This window comes from Oryzias latipes, chromosome 20 (genome assembly GCF_002234675.1).
Source record: "Oryzias latipes chromosome 20, ASM223467v1".
NCBI classification, from domain to species: domain Eukaryota; kingdom Metazoa; phylum Chordata; class Actinopteri; order Beloniformes; family Adrianichthyidae; genus Oryzias; species Oryzias latipes.
The window spans coordinates 11173957-11194496 of record NC_019878.2 but is presented as its reverse complement, the minus strand read 5'-3'; the positions used below and the strand labels follow the sequence as shown (position 1 = coordinate 11194496).

Below are 20540 nucleotides of genomic sequence, written 5' to 3'. Positions count from 1 at the left end.
CTGTTGATTTAAAATCTAAACTGAAAAGAAGATAAAAAGTTTGTCGCTATGGAAACCTGGAAACGGATTTCAAACCAGACAGACGTATACAAAGACATCTTGGCAAGTTTCTTTTGACTTCACAGCTCATGTTAAATCCAAAGAACTGAAATAAAGAGCTTTTCATTCAGTTTATTAGCAGCCCAGTGGACTAGAATCTCCAGATTATTAATTTGTGCTTTTATATTCCCAAAAATCTCAGAATTTATAATCCACTTGACATGCCCATCAATATAGGCAGCAGATTAATTTAAAAATCATTACTTCTTTGGATTTATTAACAGAAGTTATGAGTTTTTTATGCATTTTTTTATGTACCGCAGACCTTTATTTCAATAGATGTTTACTATTTCTGATGATTTGGCCTCAAATAAAGCTCCTTTTTGTTTGTTGAAGCCCCACAGTGTGCTGGGAATGGACTGAGCTTTGCAGTGTGTTTCATACCAACTTAAAAAAGGCTGCTGTCAAATAAAGATGTACAGACTTAAAAGAAAGAAGATTTTTTTTGTTTTTTAAAGGAAAAGAAAACTTAAAAGTCTACAGGGGCAAAGTCAGATGGACACATACGTCAATGGAGGTGTCTGGAGAGCGCTTCCGCCCTCAGGCAAGTTAATAATATCGCCTTGAATTTCAACAGTTTCTGCAAATTTGTTAGCAAACACGTCGCTCAGTCTGCACAAGGAGAGCAGAAAAACACTCCGAGGTAGGCAGAAAAATGCAAAAAAACAAAGAGAAGCACGTGTACACAATCCACAGGCTCAAGTCCATTTAGAAAACACACTGCACACCTGGCTGAGGCCAAAATATGGAACATATTACACTAATATTACTCCAGGGAAGTGGCAGTATTGAAGTGAAATGAAGGCTGAGCTGAGCAAAGGCACAACATACATCTTTATCTGCATCCACTTACAAAAGGTTATCTTTCATTCTGCTCAAATGTTACCTGATAAATGTCCTGGTAACTCTCAATATTTCCACCGTGGGTGGCGCATGTGTCATCGCTGAGGCGGCGAGAACAGAGTGGTGCACAGATGGGGGGACCCCCACCTCCACCCTCACCCCTTCCCCTCCGAGCTGGCATTGATGGAGGAGCTGCAGGTCCAACCAGACGAGTGCGTGTGATTGATAACTTTTCGGTGCGGGAGCGTTAACTGGAGACGGGCAAAAGCTCCCAGGCAGCTGGGGCCTAATGAACTACAAAAGAACCCGACAGGTGAGGCTTCACACCAGCAGTTGTACGAGAAGCTCAGGAACAATGAACAATGCAACGCTGTCTTTAAAAATCGCAGATTTCGGAGCACCTGATGGGAAGTCGTCTCCTGGAGAGCGTGGATGCAGCCTGGTGCAGCTTTTCTTTAAATCCAAACTCTTGATGCGTGATTGATGCCTACACTTTTTGTTTGCTGTACAACATGTGCTGCAGAAAATGAGAGCATCTTTTTCTCTGCTCTGCACTTTGAAAAGAAAAAAAAAATACACAATTTATAACATCATAGACGATAGAACGGTTGTGATAGGCCCATATTAGACTCTACAATGCCTTATAGACACCGGACAATAATGATTCTTCATTTTTTAAGTGTTTCTTTTTTAGTGTTATTATCTGTCTGCTGTTTTTATTAGAGCTTTAGTAAACTAATTTCCCCTTTGTGGGATCAATAAAGTTTTGTTCTTTTCTATGAACATTAATTCACAAAACCAGAGCCTACATTTTCTTATTTTGAATCAGAGGTTTTATTTTTATAGCACCATATCAAAAAAACAGAAAAATGTCACTTTCAGACATGATAAAATTCCCCTAAATGAGTTTTTTTTCCTCGTCTTCGTACGTGACGTTGATATTTTTCTGCTTATGTACCAAAGCCAGATTTACTCTCTTTAATCAAACAAAGGAAGATCAGGATAGGAGGCAGCCGGCGAGTGAGCAGGTAAGCTTACCGAGAGCTAGCAATTTCCTACAGGCTGGTGTCTGTCTGTCTGGCTTGTTTGCTGTCTGTTCGGGACGGTTTTCCGATTGTTTTGACAGCTTACCATCTGCTTCGGGTGGCGCTCTCCATCTCCTCTACCTTCTATTTGCTCAGCTTTTCCTTAGAACGAAAATAACCAGCTTTCATATTTTTGGGATTAAGTGTGCCAACAAACTACATAAATGTTGAGGAAAACAAAGAAAAAAAATACAACAGCAATCGATTAAAATAAAAAAAGGTATTTATTATTGGTTGAACACACGGCGTCTCCAAACACCACCTGAAAGTCAGTCAAACAAGGAGAACTTCAAAAGTTATCCAAAACGGTACAAAGACAACCTTCTTTTTTTTGGCAATGTATTTGATTCCATTTGTTAAGCTGCTTCTTTTCTTTAAGGTTCACTTTTCCCAAAGGATATGTGAGAGTAAGGATACAAATGGTTCTGCTGGGCCACAAAATCAGGCCTTGGTATCTTGAATAGATAAAGCGTCACAATCACAATGCAGTTCCACCAGAACGAAAGAGAGAATACAAGACCCACTCCGATTAAAAGACTGTTTTTGGTGTTTGTCTGACGATGTATGAAGAAAATTGAGCTGAAATTGTATTTCTGAGTATTCTTTTGTTCAGATTTGTGACGTAGAAAATACACTGGGCAGGTCTTTAGCTCCCTGCTCCAATGGGGAGAGGAAAAGGGGGCGGGAACTACAGCAGCAACTACTGTATTTTTCAAATGTTGAGTCGCTCCCAGGCAAGAGTTGCAGATGCCAAAAAATGCATTAGAAAGAAGGAAAAAATATGAACAGGTTGCACTTTTGGGAGAAATTTGTTGAAAAAATGCGGGACCAAGAACGGACAGGAAGGGTAACGGAATTAATAACAATACAGCAAACTTCCTTATTGTAACACACTGATGCTTATTTAACAATCGCAATTAGGAATCTATAATAATAAGAAAAAAATGATTCTGATAAGGATAGAATAAAACAGTGTGCTAACAGTTAACTAAACAATTTATGTCACTTCAAATCATTAAATCTGTTGAATTTCCTCCTCTATATTTCGCCAAGCCCCTGCAAAACTGATCGATGCTTTTTCGTGTTGCTGTCAGTAGCAAATACTGATATGCACGCCTACAGTGCCCCTAGTGGTTGTTTTTCTTTTAATTTATAAATCACAAGTCATTCCTGAGTGTAAGTCGCAGCCCCAGCCAAAGTATTAAAAAGAATACTCAGAAAAATGTATCTCCTAAAAAAGCGAGACAGGTTTTTTGATTTTGGCTAAAGCGGCATAATTATAAATAAATGAATACAAAAGTAATTTAAAAAAAGATCATCGGAGTGGGTCTTTCAAAATAAAAGCACACAGCCTTGGGAGATTCACTCACCTACTAACTTCACCTCTGCTTTGAACCTTTTTTAGTGTCAGTGTTGTCTTGTTTGGGCCGCGCAGACCGAGCAAATTGCTGTGAATGTTTCAGTTAAGGACAATAGAGGTTTTAGGCTAGCTCATTATGGGATGCAGCTGTGGAGGTCCCGTCTCTGGTGACACACGTGTGTTGGTCATTGGGCCACAACGGCTTCCCTATAAATCTCAGACACTGGCGTTCTGAGGAGCTTTGGTGGCTTTCCTAACTGGAAGGAGCTTCTCAGTGAGTTTGTGCCAGTCGCACAAAAAATGAAAGTCTTTCTAAACATTTTATTACTTGGTAACAAACTGTAGGGAACTATCGCAGCACAATTTGTGCTAATAGACGCAATCAAGGTCTAGGAAACGTCTGTACATTATTGCAGGGTCTGTCATTGTAAAATGATTTTTTTAATTTACCCATTGAGATGAATTACTGTTGTTGGATTGAATCACTTTAAATCAACTTGAAATGGGAAGGAGCATGATTAGAAGAAGAAAAGGGGAAAAAAAGCTTCTTTTTAAGCTTTTAAAATCTCTGGACGTTGGAACCAGCAGCCTTCCATGCTTTGTTTTCATTAGCCAGTGTGCTAATAGGTGTCCTCTTTTAGGAAAAAAAAAGCCAGATTATCTCCTGAATGGAAGCAACCTGCTTTATTCTCTGCAGCTGACAGAGCAAAGAGCTTAATGAAACCGTTTGTGTTGGATTTTTTTTTTCCCTCTGTTGTCTTCGGGCTAACAGGCACACTCAAAACTCAGCCGCCTTGTTTTGTTAGACAAGTTCAAAAGTTGAGGCGTAATTATCTGCATAGAGATGAGGAAGAGCAGGTGGCGCCTTAGTGAGACTCCACAGTCCCGGAGGCTCTGAGGGTCACAGCAAACAGCTGTGTTAAAAATATATAAAATATATATATATATATATGGAATTCATTTTAGGTCCTGTTCATTATTTTTCCAGATTTATTTAGTAATTATTTTCAAGCTTTTTTCCCTCGCTAACGAGTAAAAAAAACAATTTATTTGGATTAAAATATCATTATAGTTGTGACATATTCCATTTGTACATATTTCTGTGTTTACATCATTTGAAATGAGCTTTCAATATGGCAGAAAGGCTGCAGTTACGATTCTTTTTCCTCTCTTCAGATAGAAGGGAGAAAAATGAAAAGGATACGACGACGAGGGGTTTGTCGTGGAGCACGAAGCCGTTGGTTTCGCGCAGGGCTTTCTCTGCGCTCTGCTCGTTCGGGAGGCCGATAAAAGCCTGCCCCTTCATCCGGCCCTCCTTCATCAGCACCACGTCGAACCTGAGGAGCAAAGCAGAGCCGGGAAGCAGAGTAAGCCCAATGTGGAAAAACGGTCCAAAAGAACGGTTTCTATGCAATCAAATCAGGATCAGCTTGAAGGGAAAGAAAACCAAAATGTACCGGTAATTAAAAAATAAAAAATAAATCTGAATGCTGTTTTGGATTGTTTCTAACATGTTCTTGTGGCATTTTTCTGATGATGCCAGACATGTTTTAAAAACAAATTAAGGTCAAAATATTATTTCTGAGTATTTCTTTATTCAAATTGTTTTGAATCGGGAGAAGAAGCAAAAAAATGCAGAACCAAAAAGATTATATCTGTTATGTAGAAAAAAAACACTGGACGTGCCACACCCTCCCTGCTCTGCTTAAACAGAGAGCTCTCAGCTCTGGACCAATGATCCTGCCCACAGCTGTTATGTGAAATTTTTAATGAACTACTACTGCTCTGCAGAAACTATGTCCTAGAAAAACAACACAGGTTTCTTGGTTTTGGTTAAAAATTGCTTTATCAAAATTAAAAGACGACAGGAAACGATTAATAGATCAAACGATGTTGGAAGGTGGGATTTTAAACTCACAAGTACGCCATGTAAACTTTACAAAATGTCAAAAATAACAAAAACTCAGTCAATTTGAAGAAAAGTAAAAGCAGGGAGAAAAAAGAAAGACTAAAATGTAAATTTGGAATTTTTTGGCCGCATCATCCAGCTGGAATGTGACCATACGGTGCAGTAGAATGTTTTAGTGATGCTCCGTTTGTATTACTTTGATGTGGAAAAACAACAGTGGGCTGAATAAATGTCAAATCCATTCACATTGAAGTTTCCTAGTTTGTTTGTACACATATTTATTTTACACTTGATTATCTTGCAAGTAATAAAAGGAATCTGGAAAACTTCCCTGCACTGTTCAGGTATTTATGTCTGAGTCAGACTGTTTGAATATTTGTCTAAAGTTCGATTTTAGGATCATTCAGAGTGAACTAATATCGACTATGAATCGTCTCGCCAACCACAAATTATGATATGAATTGAATCGTTAAAATGAAAAAAAGTAACACCTGTTTAGTGATTTTCAACTTTTGTTTTTTTTCTCCATCTCTGCTTTTAGTTTCCAATTTACAGTTTCAATTCAGACTTTTCATTTTAGTAGAGCCTAATTTTACATGGGGGCGGGGCTTTGAGCCCCTTGGCTACCAGGACATGATTGGCAGCGGGAAACAGGGTGGGGTGCCACCTGCGTCATTGCCCCCTTAAAAAAAAGACGCTATTTTGGAGAGGAAAGGACAATATGACAACCTCTGTCTCCAGATGTCAATCACATCCCAGTAGCCAATCAGCTCAAAGCTCCACCCACAGTCACTTTGAGTTTCTTCAAAGAAAAAAATTAAACAGACACCCAATAAATGAATATATCAGGGACCACCCGTTAGCGACTGAGCACTAAAATAAAGCTTAAATCAGGTGGAACAGTCCTTTGAAGGAACGCTCCAACAAGCAGACATCGGCCTGCATGAATCCCTCCCAAATTCGCAGTGATGAGTAACTGCTGGAGGAAGAAGAGGCGGTGCCAAAGTTGGCATATACACGGTTACCAGGAAGTGACTTTAAGGAAGTAACATACATGTTTCTCTCCTCTTCTGATGAGGGGTCGATGTACCGTCCGTAGATGTATCGCAGATCCTGAGAAACAAGCAAAACGAGGAGATTATCCGTCCCCAACTCAGACCTACAAAGCTGAGTGGTGTAGGGGAAAAAAAAGCCAAAAACAGGTTTTAACGTTTGATAGAAATGTTAAAATGTTAAAAATTCTACCATTCATGATGGAGACTTTTTTTTTTAACTTTTAACTTCAGATGCTCCATACAGACGTACCTTCTCTTCTACTTGCTTTGAGATGTTCTTCACGTACAGCCTGCAGGTCGGCTCCCCAGCTCCATAATTTTTAAACACAGACATCCTTTTCATCTCTGTTAAAAAAACAAAGTGATGTTAAGTGAATTTAAGAAATCAAAGAATGTCTTTGCAAATAAATATCCATGCCTAATATTTAAAAACAACTGTGATTTGAAAGATTTGTGTCCTTTTCTCTCCTGCTGGAGAGGAAACGCCTCCCCTGATGTTGAACTTTCCTGCATCCACGACAGATGTGTTTAAGCCGAGCAGTTGGTCGCTACGGAGACCGTAGTATCTAAGACTAAAGAATTCCAAAATAAAAAGGGGGGGGGGGGGGGGGGGGGTCCTCATTTGTGCCGCCACAGATGGATCTCAGAAGAGTCCTGCTGACGTTAGGCGTTCAGCAGCAGCTCCTCCTCTTCAGAGGGATTCGTCGGTCTCCAATTGGATTCTCCACCGTTTGCACTTTTTGTCTTTGTTTAGCCGTGACGCGTCTCGACCCACTTCCAACCGATTCTCATCTGCATTTCAAAGGCACTTCTGCCTTTTTCTACATCTCTTCTGTGGAGCAAAGTTAAGACTGTGACATTTGTCCGACACGAAGACTAAAAGTTGTTAATGAGCAAGTTTCCAGGAAGAAATCAAAAGCAGGGTCTGAGTTTGATTGCTCACTTTTTTTTTTTTTTTTTAGGAAACCTTTATGAACATTTTCACGTTTTAAGTGATTTCAGGAATCCTTGTGGGTTTTTACCCCCTTTATTGACTGGGTAGTGCCAACAACGTCATCCGTGTGTGTACATATTCAATATTCCCCTTTACCTTCATCCATGAACAACCTCCATGGTTGTCTGGGCCTCTTTTACTGGAGCGGCTGCAGCTTAAAGGGACTGCAGGTGTGTCTTCAGTTCCCTTGAGGCCTGAACGGCCACTTCAAAGGACGTCGTGAAAATGGAACAGACGATTGTCGTGCATGCAGGGAAGGGCATCGTGAAGTATTCATAAGGAGAATGTAAGTTACACGCTCTTATGGCGTACGGCTGATGCTGTTGTGCGACATCTTTACGCCTCACTTGAGTCATGAGTGAGGTAGGTAGGTGCCTGTATGACGCCCACATAAACTGTCTTCTTATCGTCTAATTTCCTATTTTCTAACAGTCAGGTGAATTCCAGTTTCTGAAGTGGAGGGAAGCAGCCTTGTGCTTATAAGCACCAAAGTTTTTATGCAAGTAACGTAAATCTGCTGATTCTGTCGGCGCCAAAGCTCCTTTTATCTGAGACGGAATCTGTGTGAGTTACGTTACTTGGTCAGAGAGGTAAGGTTTGAAAGGAGGGAAGCTGATGACACCAGGACTGCTGGAGGTCATTTATAAAACATCCACTTCTTTTCACTAAAGAAAAAAAAAAACTCACCACAAAAAAAAGGCTAAATTTGGGCTGCTTTGTTCTTATTATGGTTGTGATCCCTCCCCCAGGCTCCCCTTCCCCCTCAGAATTACCGTCTTTAGCTAGCCGTCCTTTCTCCAGCTCCTTCCTGGATATGACACCCGACACGAGATCGTCTCCGTCTGCACTGTTCTCCTCCTGCTGGTGGGAAGCCTGAGCGCTGGGGTAAAGCTTCCCGAACCCTTCAGACGCCGGCTCCTCCTGAGCGCTGCAGGGGGCGCCCTCCTGTTGCTCCGCTTCAATACGAGATGAAAAACACGCACAACAAGTTGCAGGTTTAAACCTATTTCTAGGCTTTTTATTGTATTTTTGCCAGTGTTTTCCATCAAAAATCAGCTTTTCAAAAACACAAAGGATGAAGGAGATTTCTTAGTGGAGGTTAAATAAATTTAAGAACACAGGAAAAGAAAAAGTGGAGTTAAACAGCAAACTATCTGCATTTCTATCAGAGATTGCACCCTCATCACAGTCTCCTGCTGTTTCTCCAGGCATGGGTTTGAAAATCAGCAGGAAAGAGAAGTCTTTGAGGAAAAAAAACACACATGTACAAACACGTACACACACACACACACGGAGATGATGGAATTACAAAGTGCAGCAGGCGTGTACAAATCTGATGAAGAAGGGGGAAAATAGAAACGTGTCATCCTCATGTTAGTGTGCATGCATCGAAGCAAGGAGCTTTCTTGATGCATCTGCAGACAACTAGATCAGCAGCTTTTCAGAAGTACAGCCCTCCTTATCTCCCCCTGCCCCCCCTCCTCACCTCTTCTTTCCATTTAAATAGCTTGTTTATTGGATCTCCAAAACAAGACTAATCCAAAAAGCCGCCTGTCATAGTTTATCTGTCTTTTTTTTTTCTTTTGTTAGAATTTGAGATCTTTTTTTCCTCCATCTCAGAGTTGTTGCCAGTTGCAGCTGCTGATAGATAAGGCAGACGGGGAACTGCAGCTAACAGGAAACGCAGGCTGTGCCTCCAATGACATTTGCTCAAACAGATAAACTTCTAGGTTTTTTTTTTTTTAACATTTCTGCTGTGCGACACTAAGCTCTAACTTCACCTAAAAAAAAGGGCTCGAACTCCTGGCAGGAACAAACGGAAACACCTCACTGCGGCTAAAAAGAAAAAACAACGTGGAAAAGGAAAAAGGAGGCCTTTCTGTCTACAAGAGAAATCTAAGAATAATTTTAAAGACAAATCGTCAACACATAAGGAAAAAAAACAGCTCAATCAGTGAAGAGTGTTCATGTAGATACAGACAGGATTAAGCCAAAATGTTGCAATAGATCAAAGTTCTGGTTTTTCCTTTTTATTTCTACAATCAATCAATTACAGTGATGGAAGCAACGGTGATGCTATGGTGACGGTAGAGAGAAACTGGAGAAATGCAACAGTAAAGTCTCAGAAATGATGCTACACTCACTAGAGTGGTGGTAGTGATGTAGTAGCGTGGTGTCACGGTGATGCTATAGTGACGGTAGAGTTTTTGGTAAGAACTCTACTCGTTAATGTTGGAGGAGAAAGAATGCTGAGTTGGATTCAAAAACACCATACCTACTGTAAAGCACGGGGGTGGAAACACCATGCTTTGGGGCTGTTTTTCAGCAAAGGGACCAGGACGACTGATCCGTGTAAAGGAAAGAATGAATGGGGCCATGTGTTGTCAGATTCGGAGTGAAAACCTCCTTTTATCAGCATTGAAGATGAAATGTGTCTGGGTCTTTCAGCATGACAACGATCCCAAACACAATGCTCGAGTAACGAAGGAGGAGTGGCTTTGCAAGAAGTATTTCAAGGTCCTGGAGTGGTCTAGCCAGCCTCCAGATCTCAACCTCATAGAAAATCTTTGGAGGGAGTTTTAAGTCCGTGTTGCCCAGCAACGGCCCCAAAACATCACTGCTCTAGAGGAGATCTGCATGGAGGAATGGGCCAAAATACCAGCAACAGTTTGTGAAAACCTTGTGAAGAAAACGTTTGACTGCTGTCATGGTCAACAAAGGGTATATGACAAAGTTCAGAGCTGAACTTTTGTTATTGATCAAACACTTATTTTCCACTATTTCTTCTCTCATTTGGTCTCTCGCAGTTTAGGTTAATCTATGATAAACATGACAGGCTTCTCATCTTTTTTGTCTCACTGTATGGAACTTTTCAAAACTAGAGAATAAAATCAAAACAGAAGATGTTTTCTTGATACTACAATCCGTCGTTTGTGGCCAAATATATCAAAACAACAACATTTTAGATTTTTCGGACTGAACAGAAACTAGTGTTTGCATTTTTATGACTTTGCAGTTTTCTTTAATTGCAAAAATGCAAATGATTGAAAAGATCCCCTCCTTCTGCTGTTTTGAATATGGCTTCGTCTAAACTGATTGAATGTTTCAGGTATAGTTAACACTGAACATATGTAGGAAGTCAAGCTTGTACCTTTGCTTTCCTCTGCAGTCGCCACTTCAGGAAGTGAAATGTGGAATTCGATTTTCTTGGGACCAGCAGGGCTGGGCTGCTCAAACACATCGGAGGGCTGCAGCGCTGGAGCACTGAGGACGGCAGAAGCAAACACAACTACAGCTACAGCTACACTTAAAAGTTTCCACACACACAAAAAAAAAAACCTTCTTTCCTTCTGACCGCTTTGGGATTTTTTTTTCATAACTTCCTTTGTTTTGAACCGGATATTTCCCAATCCACAAACACACAGCCGGGGGGAAACCCAAGTACACACTTTAGAGTAGGGAAACACAGTTTGTGGTTGCTCATATGGAGTTGGTGTGAGACATTAAGTCTCTGAGCGCCACAAAGCTGTCTTTATGAGCAGGATTCATCGCCTGGAGATTTGGGTTCCTCGCTTTTTAAGCTGCCTCTGAATGCAGCCTCCAGATGAATTAACTGGGAGGGCTGTGACACACATGAGTGCTTCGGCTGTACCTCTGAGACTCCGGTTTGGGAGCATAAAGTAGATCCTTGATCTTGGGCTTTTTTCTTTTGGAAGCTGTTTTTGGTCTCAGGGGTCTCTTGCAGGCTCGGTTGACCAGGCCCATCAGACGAGCCACCCTGAAATAAAGCAAGAACAGAGAAAATAAAGGAGAAAGTTTCCAAACCAGAAAAAAAAAAAGACTCTTTCTCCAGCTACAAACATTTAGGTTGGAGTCCCTACTGACCAACCGAGACGGGTTCAGCTCGAAAAACGGCATTTTAAGAGTCGAATGTGAGGAATGATGCCCCTTTTACCTCTCTTTGTTCTCATCATCCTCACTCTCGTACTCCGACTCTTCATCACTGGACACCTCCATGTCCTCCTCAGGTAGGGGAGGGAAGTCGGGGGGGAAGGGGGGAGGCATGGGCATGGGGGGAGCGGAGGGCAGGACGTCAAACTGCAGGAATCAAAAGGTTTTCAGTCAAATTAGGAATCATATGATCCGTATTTAAGGTTTAAAAATGTTTTTTCAGAACATAAAAGATACAAAAAATGTAAGACAAGCAAAAACATCAAATAATAAATAAAATAGTAATTTTGAGTCATTTGGTTGTATATAACATCCTAATTTAAGCAAAAGTTTTTGCTTAAGTTTTTTTTAAGTATATAAGCTTGTTCCAGGTAACAGATTTGCCTATTTTAAGGAAAAATTCAGCTTTATTTGACTTATAATCAATATCAAAATTTGATAGATTTGAAAGTTTGTCATTGTTGTTTAATTTTAGGGTTACTAAGGTTTAGAAATAAGGATTTGCTTGTTATACCTACTTTTAAGATATAAAACTCCTTTTTGAGCGATAAACACTTATTTTAGGATGAAATATGTCTAGTTACAACAGACCTAAATATAAATGTTAAGAATTAATTTTGAGATTTATTTTTGGTCTTAAATGACTGGTTGAAAGATATCTTATCAAGATGGAGTCTAGATGATGGTTTTCCGCCTATAAAAAGTAAAGTTTTGAGAAGGACATTGTTGTTGTTGCCATTATTTTGCATACATAAACTTTAGATTTATCTTTTAAGAATAAGTTCAAGTTTGAGATTTTATGAAGATTTTTTTTTAAAGATGGACAAACTTGTATTGAGATTGTATTTTCATTTGTTTACATTAAAATGACTCATGTCCACTTATTTCACTAGTTTATGGTCACTGTCATAAAAAATAAACAACTAAGAACAGAAAAACTCAGTTTTTACTTGGAACCATTTGCGAAGAATTAGCAGAAAATACTTAAAATTGGTCTTTTTTCATCTTATTTTTCCCTTTTTGAACACTTGTGTGCAACTTGTTTCTAGATTTTGATATAGATTTCTTGCTACTTGCTGTACGGAAAAATCATTTAACTACTTTCAAGTGATTTTCTTCATAAAATCATTTTTTTTTCTATTTAAAGGCAAACCGTGTACGTAGTGTGTTTCTCAGCTTGAAATATGTGAAGCTCCGCCCTTCAGTCGCTCATGCGGACAGTTTGATCTCGCCCGCTCGCGTGTGGGGACTCACCATGGGCGGCCGGGCCGTCACGGGTCCAAAAGGACACGGTAAATTCATCTTGTTCATCAGATGAAGAACCTGAATAAGAGAAAGAACGAACACGGGTGAGGCCAGCAGCAGTGGCGGCTTTCAAGTGGCGCATCATTCCTCAAGCTGGAAACACGCCGGCGCTCTGGAACGGCGGCCGTATGTAAAACAGATTGCTGGGTTTTGCATACAAATATGAGGATCAAGGTGGGGGATTGAGGCTGGGAGGCAGAGAGGAATACCTGTGGCACGGCTGAGCCCGAGGCCGCTCCGTCTGTAGCACACCAGCACCCCCAAAATGCCAAATCGGGAAGTGAGCGCTCAAAAATATAATAAAAAATAGGCATCAAGGCTTCCAGGGAAATGTTAAACCCATAACTCATGCCTCCTACTTACAGTTTATTATTAATACTTGCTCCCCAAATTGAAATTTAAAAGGCAAATGTTTGCCGTTTGATCTTTAAGAGCTCGGATGGCGCTCAGGAACCTCAGGGAGATGCTTTCCAGGGTTGACAATGCGAACCTGACGCCCCGGTATCCTGCAGAGTTTGCATTTTCTTCCCTATTTTTAACAAATTCCCCATTTCCATTTTTAAAAAAAAGGCAAAATGGAAATCAAAACAAATGTTTATAAAACAGGAACAAAGACACATGCCTCCATCTGCGTCTGAGTGTTAACTCACCTGAACGTAAAGCTTCGGCACGCTTATGAGGGCGTGGACGATGTTTGTGAGGATGCTGTTGGAGGGAGGGGGGTATAAATACTTCAATGTGGGATTTGATTGATACTTCAACCTGAAAACAATCCGAAAAAAGAAAGCAAAGTTAGAATCAAGCTCTACAGCTGCAGATTCACAGAAAAAGTCGAGCTCTACATGCAATTAAAAGGACCGTTTTGATCAAGATCCACTCTGAAAATCATGTTTTTGAGGTTTTAGCGTGTTCCTGTGGCATTTTTCTGCTGATGGGGGACATTTGTGAAGAAAAAGCCAAAATTGTCTTTTTGAGTTTTCCTTTATTCAAATCATTGTGAATCAAGAGCAGACAAAAAAAAAGCATATTTGTGACGTAGAAGATACGCTGGGCGGGTCACAAGCTCCCCGCTTCTAGCTCTCAGTAAAGGGGAGGGGAAGGGGGTCCCGCCCACAACTCAGAGGTAAATTTCTAATGAAATCCTGCCGCTCTGCAGAAACTATGTCCCACAAAAAAAAAAACAACAACACAGGATTTTTGATTCGGGTTAAAAACGGCATCATCATAATTAAAAGACCACTAGGAACCTTTTCCAATAGACCACAAGATGATCAGAGAGGGACTTTACAGCTACAGCTAAATGTACAGCTAAAAACCGGGTTTACCTGTTCAGGTAAGTTTGGCTTTTGGCTGACAACTAAATCAGCAGAAGCTAAAGGTATCATGTTCTAAATAAGAACGTCTTTTTACATAACCCTTGTGTTATCCTAGGCACTTTAACATTGGGAGTTGGGTCATCTAGACCCACTAGACAGTGCTCTGAACCTTTTTTCTTCAATGATTTGTGATCTTCACTGGTGTCCATGAATTACATGAAATCTTTCCACCTTTATCCACCTTTGTCATGGTAGGGAGAACATGTCAATGTAAGGGTGGGGTCACCTAAGATAGCACAAGGGTTAAAGATGGTTTAAATCTGTCTGCAAACACACTCCTGCCTGAATCTATACATGACTACAGTATTGATTAATTATTGTGTATTTCATCAGCACATTTACATTTGTTGCATAGGATTTGTTTTCAGGAAAATCTAGAGTTGATTTTCCCAGCATTATGCTCTCTTAGGCTTCCGTTGTTCCGTTGCTAATAGGCTCTGTGCACGCAACTAAGGAGTTCTACTTCCGCCGCCTTGAGTGTGAGGCCGACCATTTCCGGTTTGCGACTTCTAGAGCAGCGACACGGCAGATTTTGAATGCGAAAGATGGCATATTTCACCCGTTGTCTACAAGGTCTCCCGAAAATCGACGTGAACGACATCTACAGGATTGTCGACCAGTGCGTGGTTACATGGGCAAAATATCGTGTCGAAAATACCAGAAGGGAAATGTGTCCCGTTGTAAACATACCTTTGCTGTCACATATGCAACAGCTCGGTTATACGAGGCGATCTTCCAAACGTGCTTTTATTAATGTTATGAATATTATGGAGCGCCTGTTCGCTCATCATTTTATATTTAATCCTTGTGGTCAGTGCTTTTTTGTGGAAGAAGCTGGAAGAAGAACCCAGTGTTAGGATAGACTAACAACACGGGCTAACAACATTAGCCTGGCTTTTGATGGACACAAAATCCAGGACAAACCATGCGGGAAACGCTGCAATCTGCATCCTGGCTGCATGTAAATGTCTGGGAATAACATCAGCCTTTATTTTGTCGGGGCACAACTAGTAGAAACACAATTCCATGTGATTTTTTGAACAGTTTCTAAGGACTGAGCGTCATTTCTGCTCTGAAAAGCTCACACACACTTTATGCTCTGCTCTGTCCTCGTGAGTCCGGCAGCCGGTAACCCAGAGCGGCGGTTCGGCTCGCAGTCCGAATTCTCACACATAGCAAAACAACAAAACGCACACGTAACAAAGCACCCTCCCCTAAAACACATTAATTAATCCGGCTGCTCTGCTCAGAGAGGTTCACTCGGTCCACTGGCACCGGAGCCCGAACGCATAGCTCGGGTGCCGGGTCCAGACGTCAGTGGGGACGCATCCCCCGCATCTCCCTCGTGAGGGGTGTAAGAGAGGCGAAGAGCCAGCGGGGCAAGAGCGGAGCGGCTCTTTACTCGGGGCGTCCGCAGAGCAGCTGGTCGGTCCTGTATGAGCTCCAAAGCTTTCTCTCAGCGAAACACCGTCTATGCATGACGTAACCCAGAGCAGAAGTGACACACGATCGGAATGACCGTTTACATGAACAACGATCGGTATAACCCACCTATCTCGATCGGAAAGAAATTTTGATCCGAACGAGTCTGACCGGGGCAAAGTATTCCGAACGACGCGTTTACATGACGCATTTTCTTTCCGATTGCTGCAAATACGAAACACGACTCGTCTTGCTTGGGGTGAAGTCCTCCCGCCATGTTCACCATCCATTTGGCTCTTACCGACACATCTACTGGAAAGCTATGAAAGCTTATAGTACTGTTGTACTTTGACAAATTCGCACACGGGTACACAACAATGTTGTGATGTCTTTGTCACACGTTGAAACACCAAACGCCTGTCTTTTACCCGAAATCCGCTCCTATTTACTCAAAACTAGCAACTCAACAAAACTCCCCACAACAATAACACGACCAACAGGAAGTTGTCGGCCTTACACTCGAAACACGGAAGTTAACCGGAAGTTCTATCGTGCACGTAGGCTATTTCACAATCAGTTTGTGTTTTCTTACCCAAGGTTGGGCGCCACACCAGTTTCAATAAGTGGAATGTGAGGCTGTGTGCTTTCCTTAGTCTTCTGCTTTTCTTTGACATTTTTAGCACTGTGGGAAAGAGACAAATGTCACACAACCATACAAGAGACCACAATGTGATGTTGTATCAAAGAAAGAGAAGGAAACAGTTATGGCTGCCATCATTCTGTTTAAAATCAAGCAGTATTTCCCACCATTGAACCGAATCGTGGGAAAGTGAATCGTATGTTTATGTTGACAGTGTTGAACGCCTGCTGTGCTAAATTTATGAAGGATTTATTATTTACTGTTTTACTACAATATGCCAGGCTAGGCATAAGCCAAATGGAGGGTCTTCAGTCATTGTTACTCGCTTTTTAGCTAATTCAAAGAAGGATTTCTTGGACCTTTTTATTTTCACAAGTCATACATTGAATTAAAACAAAACCAGAACCCAAAGCTGATGTTTGAACCGAATCTTGGGGAAAGAGAATTGTTGCATCCTTAGAGACTACTAGGGCTGACGATACGATAAATATCACGATTAGGGCAGAACGATATGAGGAAAACTCGTGATATGCGATATTAGTGGTCAATATTGCAATGACGATAGTTATTGCTCTAACTGGTGCTTCAAAAACAAATTTTAAGTGTGATGAAGCAGCGTCACAGGGGGTAGGAGGGCGCTTGGATGTGCCACGCACAAGTAAACGTGCGTTTCACCGTTCATCGCCACGACAACGGTCTTCTTTCAGAGCGTTGTACACGTCACTCTGATTCAACAGGTCGATGAATTCGAATCTTCTGAAGCAAAATTTTCGCTTGCTTCCCCTTTAGCATCTTGAGGCTCTGTTTACCTTCATGACCCGTTATTTAATGAGCCCGCCAGATGATTGGCCAGAGTAGTACAGCAAAACCGAATAGAATAGAAGTGGCGGCCACGTCCAAAACGGAGCATCCAAATCCATCTTTTAATTTTCAAGATTCAATGGGTTTATTGTCATATGGACACAAGGAAACGGGTTTCCCTGTACAATGAGATGCTTACTCTGCTGTTCACTCTGAATGCCATAAAGTTAGAGGTTAAATAAAGATAGGGTAGGGGTCTACTGTGTCCGGAATGCTGCTCTGAATGTGGGTCAGGACCACTCTCCTGATGATTGGAGTGAGTGTTACTGGTCTGTCCGTATTCAGGCAGCTGGGAGGGCTCTTCTTGGGGAGGGGAACAATGGTAGCGGTCCTGAAACAGGAGCAGACAGTTGAATATGGAAGTGAGGACGTCTGTCTGTTCATGGGACGTGGTATGAGGGCTCGCCCCGGAATGTTGTCTGGTCCTGCCGCCTTGCAGGGGTTGATCCTCTTTGGGGCTTTTTTTTTTATACCTTGGCTGATGAGACTAGTGTAATGCAGTGGAGGGACCACGTAGCATGATACACATACACATATGTGACATACAGGACTGTTTATCCAGGGAAAACTTCCTCACTGGCACAATGTTCTCCACACAAGTGGTGATGTACCCACTCACATAGTCCACTCCACGCTAGGCTCTTGGCGTGGAGCCTTCCCCTTTTGCAGCACAGTTTCCATAGCACCCTCCTCCAGTCAGCTGACTTGCAAGAGGCCTTCCTGATGGGCGTAGTCACGGGGGCGCACAATGAATGCAGATCTGGTGACATTCAATGGTTCAATGGTGCGAGTTTGCAATTTGAACTAGTGCCAGTCTGTTGTATGCCACCCTGCATGGCATCAGTGCACTAAATATCCGAAAAAAATTAAAAAAACATAAGCTGGCATTCTAGAGCAATGCAAGCAAACAGGTCCGTCTCCGTGGGCGTCATGTTGATGTGGTAATTCCAATGCTGTGGAAACAGTACCAACTTACACAGAGTTACTAAGGGGTACACGTCTCACTGAGTTCTGGAACAACAGTGAGGATCTTGTTGCTTTGGTGCAAATCTGCTTAAATGGGCTGGGGGTGTCTTCTTGCCAACTAACGGTCAGAGGTTCATGCTGTTGTTCACCTTTTAACAAATCCCGTCAGGGGTCGCCACAGTAAATCAGCTTTCACCAATTCCCACAGGTGGTGCAAGTTTGCGTGTTTACATGCTTGCTTAGGATATAAAAATGGTTTTGTCAGGTTTTTAAAATTGCTACAAGTATTTCTAAATGACATATCCTGATTTTTCACAGAACGGATTTCCGTGTACGATGCAAACTGACCTGTCAGACACAGGCGGATCCCTTAACACAGTGATGTTATCTTGGCCTTTAGCAAACTCCACGACAAGCTTCTGATCCAGGATCTCTAGCTGATGAAGCCTGGTGAGAGCCTGGAAGACATTGACTCAGTAGCAAGAAGTCCATAACAATCTACAGAAACGGAAAGACTTCATCGACATTTCGACCTGAAATTTCAAATCCTTACCTTGCTTGCGAGGGTTTTAGTTTTAAAGGTTGCAAAAGCTGCATGTTTCTGTGGAGGAAACGTGCAAAACATGAGCTGAAGATCCCTGAAAGCTGAAGCTCAGCAGAAGCGAGCTAGCAGAGCAGAGGACCTACCATGCGGCCATGGTTCGAGAAGACTCGGACGGACTCCGCTCCGAAGTATTTCAGGAGGTCTTCCTTTTCGTCCGGGCTCAACTCAGAGGGTAAGTGGCGGACCAGCAGAGTTTTACTGCCTTTAGTTTCAGCGTCTTCCTCATTTTTGCTCATTTTTCAACCAACAACAACACACCTCCTACGTTTATTTTTACAAAAGAAACGAAGTTATTACAAAACAAAATCACAATGTCTTAATGCAAAAAATTGTATTTAAAAATTAGCTAATAATTAGCTAACTCGTTGCTAAAGAGAGGTTTAGAGTTTTCGGTTCAGATTTCTATCAGCTGTCCAGTAACTAAGTTGTTTTTTTCTTCTAAACAAAGCATAGAGGAAATATGTATTGAATGTTATAGTAATAAACTCCATGAAGCTGAGCAAATATATATATCATCATGTCTTACCTGTTCTTTCTCCGGAGCTTAAAAACACACGGGCTTCCGGTTTCAACTCTTTTTCTGTGTTTTAGACATGTGGCACCGAGCGAAGTAGGAGAATGTGCGCCACTGCTGGACCGGAGTGGTAACGCAGGATGTGGTAATATTTTAAAATTCCTCTCTCCACATAATATGTTCTTAAAAAAGAGCCACCTTCAGTTTTCTTCAAAGGTTTTTAATGAAAAATAATTTTTTTCCCCCAAAATAATGACATTGAAAGCCAGTCTAACCCTTCAACATTTGTTGAACTCTAAACTACATTCTTTAAAATTAAACTAAAAATTACCCCGTTTTTTGAGTGTTAAATCAAAAATGTCTATTGTCAAGCCATATTACACCTTCTTTTTTTTTCTCTTACTTGTATTTGTGAACTATTTTGCTATTATAAAACCTGCTTTGAGAGCAAATGCTAAACTTCACTATATTTCCACTTGAGGGGCTCAGATCAAAGCTCTATCGAAGACAATTAAATGGTTAATGCATTAAACAAATTCCGAGCAAGTACAAAGGGTGCTTATATAAGTGATATAAGTGACTCAACAAGATTTGTTGATATGTTTTTTTTTACCATAATTCACCCTCTTAGTGTTTGTGCCTATTTCTTCAAATTCTCCAAAACAAGGGGGTTTTGCTTCATCCAAAGCCTATTTCAAACTTTGCATACAGTCATTCATTATTATATTCCTGTCTATAGTTTTTATTTTATTTTATCTAATTAAAATAATACAAATTAAAACAAAATAAAAGTGAATTATTGCTTAAAAAGCACCTTCAACAGGGAACTCGAACATATAGTTTGCCATACTTTATAAGACTGTCCAGTAGCATGTTGATGTGTGATTTTAGTTATTTACCTGCAGGGGTCAGTGTTGCAATGTGAAATAGCAGCGGACTGATGTACAGTATGTTTAAACGTTCTGTTTCCTGTAAGAAAAAAACTCATAGCTTCTTCATATTTGAAATATTGATACTAAGATTGGCCTTAACAACAAAGACAGGTTGTTTTGAAAAGATCAATTTGAAGTTTAATCTTAAAGTCATATAAAAACAGGTTCGAGCAGCTGGAGAATTGTCGTTTTTTTCCCCCCCAGAGGGATGCTCTGTGGGTCTTAGTCTTCCCATCCTCACCCTGGAGAAAACCCCCTCTGCACTTCTCAAAATGCCTCCAAATTCCAGGCCAAATGAAGCATTTTCTTTGACGACCAACGCGAGGGCATTCCTCTTCAGCGGGGACACAATACCCTCTTTCAGCGTGGCCCGGCTCTGAAATTTCACAGGTGATGGGAGGAACGGCAGTCATCCGATCCTCCTCCCTCCCACCAATGTAACACATCAGATCCAGGGAGCGGGGCAGGAGATGCTTGTCAGGACTGTGGTTGGATGCTGAGGGGTGAAAGGAGACTGGCGTTTTTTTAATTTGTAGCAATTGACCTTATTAGAAAAACAGCAGCTGATATCTGGCAACTTGTGAAATATGTGGTGACAAACACCAAAGGAGGCAAAACCTTTAA

At 41.3% G+C, this 20540-nt stretch overlaps 1 protein-coding gene across 2 annotated transcripts; it reads right to left on the bottom strand.

The window, feature by feature from the left end:
• Nucleotides 1–1895: 1895 nt before the first annotated feature.
• Nucleotides 1896–19097, bottom strand: rnpc3 (RNA binding region (RNP1, RRM) containing 3). 2 transcript variants are annotated; one of them, XM_023950197.1, is made up of 16 exons: nucleotides 18997–19097; nucleotides 18554–18731; nucleotides 18420–18467; nucleotides 18215–18324; nucleotides 15992–16081; nucleotides 13252–13363; nucleotides 12551–12619; nucleotides 11301–11443; nucleotides 10998–11123; nucleotides 10497–10609; nucleotides 8119–8301; nucleotides 6602–6696; nucleotides 6351–6409; nucleotides 4592–4724; nucleotides 3398–3475; nucleotides 1896–2289 (listed from the first exon to the last, which is right to left on the bottom strand). In XM_023950197.1, exons 2-15 carry the CDS (start codon nucleotides 18704–18706, stop codon nucleotides 3407–3409), a joined length of 1503 nt encoding a protein of 500 aa, XP_023805965.1. In that variant the 5' UTR covers nucleotides 18707–18731; nucleotides 18997–19097; the 3' UTR covers nucleotides 1896–2289; nucleotides 3398–3406. The 2 variants fall into 2 exon arrangements, with proteins under 2 accessions (XP_023805965.1, XP_023805964.1); XM_023950196.1 differs by having other exon boundaries at nucleotides 2229–2482.
• Between the last annotated feature and the right edge of the window lie 1443 nt (nucleotides 19098–20540).

Excerpts from the sequence above, each read along its gene's own strand:
- rnpc3 (XM_023950197.1), bottom strand. The coding sequence starts at position 18,706 with ATGAGCAAAAATGAGGAAGACGCTGAAACTAAAGGCAGTAAAACTCTG. Across the intron at positions 10,610-10,997 it reads CCCAAACCGGAGTCTCAGAG|TGCTCCAGCGCTGCAGCCCT; the intron begins GTACAGCCGAAG and ends TGCCGTCCTCAG. Across the intron at positions 6,697-8,118 it reads AGGACGGCTAGCTAAAGACG|AGATGAAAAGGATGTCTGTG; the intron begins GTAATTCTGAGG and ends TTTTTTTAACAG.